The 8,484-nt window shown below is 25.3% G+C and overlaps 1 protein-coding gene across 1 annotated transcript; it reads right to left on the minus strand.

Moving 5' to 3' along the window:
* Window positions 1-6,021: 6,021 nt before the first annotated feature.
* On the minus strand, window positions 6,022-7,986 carry LOC8278145 (expansin-like A2). Its single transcript, XM_002534048.3, has 5 exons — window positions 7,797-7,986; window positions 7,531-7,640; window positions 7,248-7,426; window positions 6,631-6,763; window positions 6,022-6,546 (listed from the first exon to the last, which is right to left on the minus strand). Exons 1-5 carry the CDS (start codon window positions 7,906-7,908, stop codon window positions 6,301-6,303), a joined length of 780 nt encoding a protein of 259 aa, XP_002534094.1. The 5' UTR covers window positions 7,909-7,986; the 3' UTR covers window positions 6,022-6,300.
* Between the last annotated feature and the right edge of the window lie 498 nt (window positions 7,987-8,484).

An 8,484-nucleotide genomic window follows, 5' to 3' on the forward strand; every position in this document is an offset into this window, starting at 1 on the left:
AAATCATTCATTAAATAAATAAGTAACAAGGTTCATACATAAGTAAAAAGACTAAACTAAATACTTATAAAAATTAGCTTAACATATTTAACCCAATGATTATGGTATTAAATAGAAAGATATAAAACAAGAATGAAAATTAAAGCTCCCTCTAGATCCAGGATTTCTTCAAGTAGAAAGAAGATTGGTCATCAGTCTCCACTTCTTGAAAAGCTCTTTAGATGTCAAAGGAACCATGTAAACTAAGCTAAAATGTTTATGGAAGAACTGTAGAGAATTATTGAGAGAATAATGGTGGGCAGGTGTAGAGAGCAGGTACGAGAAAACTCTCCATTTTTTAGAATCAGGTTTTGCAGAGATATATATAGAGAAGAGTCATCCTCTATATAAATCTCTTTAGAGATAAGTATACTAATATAAATATATTTCATAGATAAAACTTTAAGTATCTTTATCTCCACCAGATACTATCCCATAAATATCTCTTAATATAAATCCTAATAATTATACAAATGACTAAATTATCCATTGGACTTTGTAATTAGCAATCCATGCGTTTTAATCTTGGGCCTTGACACGAACATGTCAAATTAAGCTTTTTTCAGTTCCATATTTTCTTATTTTGACAAATATTCCTGAAAATAGATAATTAAACTTAAGTGAAGTAGAAACACATATTTTCACCATATTATATATAGAAATATATCATTAAATCTTTAAAATACCCTTAAATATCTACATATAATTTGGACGTATCACTAATTATTTATATTAAGATTAAGAAATTAAATATATTATATAAAAATTAAGATATAATAAAATTAGTAATTACTTATTAATTAAAATAATATTTTAATCGGTTCAAAATTTTTTTCTGTACTTTTATATATATTAAAGATTATAGATTATAAATAAATTATAGAAGTATAGATATATAAAAGCAAGTTTTTAGGAATTTGTTTATTAAAAGATATATACATAAAAGAAGGATTTTATTGTTCTCAAATCCGACCATAACTACCATCTTTTATAAAACTGAAATTCAAAACTTAAGAGGATTAGACTAGATATTATTTTGAGGGAATTACGGGACATGCCCAATTTTCTATATCATTTACTTTTATACCCTCGTTTTTCAAATTTTATTTTGCTGCTAATTTACTTTCTTTTTTTCTTTTACACTATTTTGTACTTTAAAGTTTTTTTTGCTATTGGACTTAGTTTTAAAGTGTTTATTGCTTTTGAAGTTTATATTCCTCAATTCTCATCCATGTTGTTGCTTTTCTTTCATAATATCAATTTATTAAAAAAAAAACAGCTCAAAAACGATCTAAAAAAAATATTTAATAATATCAGTGCATCACATATTCAATCTCAATTGCCAATTAATTTTGATCTAAAAAATTATTTTTTTAATCATTTAATATGATTTATGGTTGCAGGTTATAAATAGCAATATAATTTTATACTTTTTAAAGTTTGTAAGTACAATTATTTTGTCCTTTACATGGGTGGATCTCTATAAATTGAGATATTTTGATTATTACTGTAACCATTTAAAGATTAAAAAAATTTCAGCTCTGTGAAAAAGAAGTTCAAACATTTTTAACAAGATTAATTTTTAATGTTGATACAGTAATATTTCTCTTCTATATTGTCTGTTATTTTATTAAGTTTTAGAATTTTTAATATTTTAGTTGCAAGGAGTTTATTGAATTTGTACTTTAATCATAGTTTTGCCCCTTTTAATTGCCCATTCTATTATAATTTTAGTTTTATTTTTTATTTACTTGAAAACTATTGTTCAATCAGGATAGTTAAGAATTTTGAATTTTCAAGAAGAAAATGCAAATTTTGTTAATTTTTTTTAATTAAATCTTTGAAAAATAAAATTTATAAGTTTTCATAATTTCTTCAATTTTACTAGTCTTACAGATGTAGGGTTCTTTTTTAATTGGAAAAATCAGGTCTAATATGGCTTTTAAACAACAAGTTGATGAATATTGAAAGAAGTTTACAATTAATATTGAAAGAAGTTTACAACAAGTTGTCTTCTTATGCAAAATCTAAGAAAAATGAATGTTTTGGTAGTGAGTAAATCATGTGGGAGGCTTAAGGAGGTGGATAAACTAAAGAAAATTTAGAAGAAAAAACTTAATATAATTGTTATGTAGTTTTCTATTAATGTAATATATGTGATGGAAATTATTTTTATAGTTCTATTAATAGGTTTAGTAATAGGATTATATACTTTGAAGTTAAGTAAATATAATTTTTTCTTAGATATATTTTAAGTTGTAGATTTTATTTATTTGAATTTGTTATGAAGTATTTATATACATTTAGAAATTTTATTGCTTTAGCCTAAATGTGTAACTGTTAGTCATTTTGTTATCCAAAAGAATATCTGGATATAAGCATGTTATAGTATAAGTTGAATATGCTCAGAATCTACTACAATGATACTCTTTGCATACTCAAAATATACTCATATATACTTTAATGATACTCTTTATATACTTAAAAATAAACTTCGTGTAAATTATATACTCATAATATACTCAGAGAAAAGTTATTTTTGGATATGAGAATGCATGTTATATTAAATTTTACATACCTTACATTTCTACCCAATATCTAATGTGATGGTAAGAAATATGTATTATGTCTAGATTTATAAAAAGAAATATATATAAAAGATGATTTAAAATCTAAACAAATAAAATTCAATAAAAATCAAAATATCATATACTCGTAATAAACTCATTATATACTTAGTATATATTTTTTACTATATGCTTGAAAATTGTCTCATATTTTTATAACTTTTTAGTATAAATCCTATATTCATCTAGTTACTTTAACTTGAACTATACCAATTATATTTATATAATTATATATATAATTGAAATTAAAGTCGCGGATTTGATTGACTTATTTTGTCTGTTAGATTTTAGTTTTTTTCTTTCTTTTTATTACTCTTATTAAGAAAATAATTTTTCCTATTTTATTTTCTTATGTTAAATGGTATGGAACAAGTAAATAGTAATATATATTATGAGTGAATTCTTTTTTCCTTTTTTGTAAAATACAATTTAATATAATTTAAGAGAGATATTTGACCTGTCATTTGAAAGATTAAAGTTTGAAATAAATTATATAATTTTTAAATTAGCTAATAAAAAATTATTGTAACTTTTTGTAATATAGTTGGATGATATTAGATTTAGAATTTAACATTATTTGATTTTTATCTAATAACATTTTAAGAAAATGCAGGTCAATTTTCATGGTATTTCTATGTATTAGAGTAAGCTTTTTCTTTATTTTATTTATATTTTGTAATGCTCTCGGATGGAGAAATATATATGTGAATAGAATCAAAAGAATAAAAAAAAATCAGATATAAACATGTTTGAGTATAAGTTGAATACGCACAAAATATACTATAATTTATTCTTTGTATATTCAAAATATACTCATAATATGCTTCAATAATACTCTCTGTGTATTCGAAATAAACTTGGTGTAAATTATATACTCATAATATACTCAGAATATACTATGTATTGTTAACTATTACGTTTAGAAAACTGATGTCCTTCGGTATGAGAATGCATGTTTTGTCAAAATCTACATACTTCATGTTTTCTTCTTAATGTCAATTATGATGGAAGAAATAAGTATTATATCTTTCTCTCTCTCTCTCTCTCTCTATATATATATATAAAAGATTATTCAAAATTTGAACGAATAAAATTCAGTAAATATCAAAGTACTATATACTTGAAATAAACTCGATATATACTTAATATATTATGTTTTATTGTATATCTTGAAAAATGTTTTATATTTTTATGTCTTTTTTGCTACATATCATATAAGTTCTATAACTTTTTTTTTATAGTTATATTAACTTGAACTATACAAATTATATATATATTAAAATTATATATATAATTAAAATTACTGATTCAATTTATTTATTTTATCAGTTTAATTTTTTAGTTTCGAATTGAATTTTTAGTCTTTTTCATTTTACTATCACTCTTATTAAGAGATTAATTTTTTCTATTTTATTTTCTTGTGTTAATTGTTATAAAACAATTAACGAATAGTAATATATATCATGAATAAATTTTATTTATTTTTGCAACACACAATTTAATATAATTTAAGTGGGTATCTATACCTTTTATTTGAAAGGTAAAGTTTGAATTTAATTATATAATTTTTAAATTAACTAATAAAAAATTATTGTAACTTTTTGGAAAAGAATATTTTATTTTAAAATTAAATGAAATAGGTGGAGGAGATCAAATTTAGAATTTAAAATTATTTAGTTTTTATCTAATATTATTTTTATACAATTAATACTTTTTAAAAGAATGCACGTTAATTTTCATAACAACTCTATGTATCTAAGCTTTTTCTTATTTATTTATTTTTTCTAATGATTTGAAATAGAAAAATATATATGTAAAGAGAATTAAAAATTAATATTCATTGAATAAGACAACCAGTAAATGACAACACTTGACCTTGAAATTTTGGATAAATGAATTAATGAAAAAATTGCTGGAGTATTCATCATTGATTGGGAACATGAGTAAGGATCAACTCCTTTTATAATTACTTGAGCTGGATGAGACAAAGCTCGCCCCTAATTTCAAGGGGAGACCTTCTTTCGCTAGCCCATAGTTAAAAATATTTAGTTAGAACAAGTTAGAAAAGAAAAAAACAATAGTCTAGTGTCTTTTTTCTTGTAATTATCATAAGTGATGAAATATTTAGAAATTAGAATGACCCATATAATATGTTCGAATCAGAATTTAAATATAAAATTAACAGTTACAGAAATAATAATTAAGGGTAGTATAATTATATATAACTATTAAATTGTTAATATGTTCAGATTATAAAATAAGGAGTAATGACTAATGCGCTAATAAATAAATATATTTAGTCGTTTGCCAATATTGTATAGTTTTTATTATAATTTTAATTTTTAATAATTTTAATTGAGAAGATCTAAATATATTTTTTATTTATATTAGTATTTTATATATAATAAAAGAATTTATTTATAAGAATTTTAATGGGTCATCGACTACACAACATGAATAGCCATCCCTTAATATTTGTTATACAGGCCATCTTATCTAGTCCAGAAATAGAGACTTGATAAATATATAATACTTACTAAAAATATAATAAAAATATAACAAAAAATTGAATAGGCAATACGTGGTATAAAATGAAAATTTTTATTAATTTTTAATTAATATGTTAGTTATATTTATATAAGCTAATATTAACAAATAATTAATATACTAATTGTTGGGATTATAAATTATTATTTAATTATGAAAATAGCCTATCAGTCAACATATTTTTTTATATACTATCTTTAAAATAAAGATTATTATTTATATAAAAAATTAACCTTAATACAATAATTTAATTAAATATAAAATTACACTTCAATATTATATTTATATGTTAATATTATATATATATATATATATATATAATTATTTTTATAACAATTGAAATAAATATTAATCTATTAATAAATGAAGATTATTTGAATAAATTAATAATTAAATAAAAATGACGTAATTGTTTTATTTATTTCCTAATCAAAGTGGGAGGAGATAAAAGAAGTTAATCGTTAACCCTTGCGTAACAAACAAGGGATAAAAATAACTTAACTTTTAAACCCGTAACTATTAAGCTCCTTTAACCCCTAATAAGGGCACCCATAAAAAGTGAATTATTAAGCTCCTTTAACCCCTAATAAGCACACCCATAAAAAGTGAATTCTAAAATGCTGTAATTTGGTATGATGTAATTTATTTTAATATTTTATTTAATAAGAATTTATAAATTTGAATCAAGTTTATATAAAGAATTTTAATATGTAATTTTTATATAAAATTTTATTAAATAAACATATAAAAATATTAAAAAGAAAATTTAAATTATTATAAAATCCTAAAATTTACCTTGAGAGAAAGAGAATTGAAGAGTAACAGTTTTATTTACTTTGATAGGAAAGGAATATATGTCAGATATTGTTGAAAAGATACAACACAATAAAAATAGAGGACTTTTCTATTTCACATTCAAATCTACATAATGTTTGTAAGTTATTGATCAAAGTCTCTCTATTCTACATATATCATCATCATGTATTCTGACTTGTGAATTACTCAAAAAAGGCCAAAAGCAAAAAAAGAAAAGAAAAAAATCATTAGCGTGTCTCAGTGTGTGTGTGTATGTGTTATTTATTAAGCCTCATTTCCAAATCTCGTCATCGCATGGAGAGCAGCCTTCCTGGGCAATGTCACTGATTTGGACCCCTGAGTCATACACAACTCCTGGCTTCCAGTCCGCTGGAAGAACACTCTTTGCCCAAATCCATTTCCCATCGTACCCTGCAGTCACCACAAACCGGAACTGCAGTGCCCCTCCTGGAACCCTGCTTGTGTCCCATACCGCCCCGTAGTTTCGGCTCATGTAACTCCAATTTGATGACCCAACCTTCACCAATTTACCACATAATTTTTTAGAACAGGAAATTAGCATACAGATACTGATGGGTATTTTGAGGTTTTATTGACCTACCTGTGCTACATCCATTGCTACTATTTCTGTCTGCCCACCTTGATATAACACTTTGATGGCTAAGTAATTTGGTTTCTGGCTTGATTCTTCAACTCTCACTGCCAAATTCTGGTTTTTGTACACACATGGTACCCTGTCAAAAGCATCCAAAGAAGAATATGAAATATGAAATGTACTAGTGATATTATTACGCATTTTTTTTTAGGTTTCATAATTATTTTATAGGGTTTTCATATCCTGAACAATCAATCATATAATTTATTTGATTTTATGGACAATAAATTACAGACTTGACCGTTATAGCATTTAATGTGGTGACTTCTTTTTTTTTTTTTCTTTTTTCTTTATACACAGTGTTGGCCCACATCACAATGATTTTTTTCTTTGTTTATGTGGTTGAAACAGAATGAATATTAAAGGAGACCATTAGAAAGTGTGATCAGATTGCTTTTCCTCATTAATTATTAATTAATTAAGTCAAGTGTACATATATTTTGACCATAGAAATTGATGCAATCCAAAGTTTTCTTTATGTGTTCCAATATAGAGAAGCAAATTATAATAAATAGAATAGTAAACATAGCAATCAAAGACTATGAGATAAGATGCTTGCTTACCTTTTATATTCAATATCGACAATCCCAAGTCTCAAAATGTCTTGGCCCATGCCCTTGTTGGCCATGGCCATGAAAGCTCTGCTACTAAGAACAAAATCTGTCTGGTTATTGTGATTGAGATCAGTCAAAATCACTGTAGTGCCTTTGCTACTACACATGGTCTTGTTTCTGCATCTTATCTGCCAAATGACCAAAAGTAACCAAAACAAATTGTCAATTAAAATCTCCAAAGGAGATTAATAAAAACAGGGGATAACACTAATTCAGAACAAGAATTAAAGACCTGAAAACAGGCACCACAACCAGCTCCCCCTTTGAAAAGAGTAGGAACACCAGCTGCAAGGTGTCCAGAATTGAAACCAATTGCTGAAGAACCATACCCACAAGCCCCAGCTGCATCGAATTAACAAAACAAAAGTTACCCACCAAAAATCTCATAAAATTTTTTTCTGGGCATTTGCCTTTTTCCATTTTTCCAAAGCAAACCATGCAATATATTAACCAGGTCAGCAAAACGAACATAAGAAAGGAAAGAAAAAGAAGTCATACAAGAAAGTTGAGAGGCTTTAGAGAAATATGCAGCCTTGCTTTGATGCGGACAACGATCACAAGCAGTTGCAGATGAGATTAGAAAGAAGAGAAAGAAAAGGAATACAGCCATTTTGATGAAAGCAAATGTGGTACAGAGAGGAGTAATGCAGAAACAGAGAGGGTTGAGATGAGACTAAGAAGTTAAGCCAAACAAGGAATATATATAGAGGGTGGGTGAAGTGAATAGTGCCCGAAAGTGTGGACTACAGGTAAGCAATTACCAGTTTAAATTATGAGAAGTATACAAAAACAAAACATAATGTGTATATGCATAATGTGTATAGATAAATGGGAAAAAGAAGGGAAAGAGACAGGCATTTGCACAAACGCGGCCGAGACAAAGATAAAACAATGATGGGGTCAATAGCACCGACTCTTTTGCCTATGCGGTTACAGCTGTGTGAGTGACAATATCAGAATTATTTTCTGTTAATTCTTGTGCATTCTTTTTCCTTTTTTAATTTCTTTTTTCTTCTTTGTGTATTGTTGGATTTGGTATTGTAAGAATAGATACACTTTTTGCACTTTTTAGGAGGTTGCTTGCTTGTTTCCATTCCCCACATGTTCACATTCTTTTTATTATTTAAGGAAGTAGGAATTTTAACTAAGAGGAATGTTAACAACATGAATCATTTCTTCGACAATT

This window comes from Ricinus communis, chromosome 8, assembly GCF_019578655.1.
Source record: "Ricinus communis isolate WT05 ecotype wild-type chromosome 8, ASM1957865v1, whole genome shotgun sequence".
Classification (NCBI taxonomy): domain Eukaryota; kingdom Viridiplantae; phylum Streptophyta; class Magnoliopsida; order Malpighiales; family Euphorbiaceae; genus Ricinus; species Ricinus communis.

What these genes read in the sequence shown, in the direction of transcription:
- LOC8278145 (XM_002534048.3), bottom strand. Translation starts at nt 7,908, where the DNA reads ATGGCTGTATTCCTTTTCTTTCTCTTCTTTCTAATCTCATCTGCAACT. An exon ending in GTTGTGGTGCCTGTTTTCAG is followed by an intron (nt 7,427 to 7,530) that starts GTCTTTAATTCT and finishes GTCATTTGGCAG; the next exon opens with ATAAGATGCAGAAACAAGAC. An exon ending in GTCGATATTGAATATAAAAG is followed by an intron (nt 6,764 to 7,247) that starts GTAAGCAAGCAT and finishes TGCTTTTGACAG; the next exon opens with GGTACCATGTGTGTACAAAA.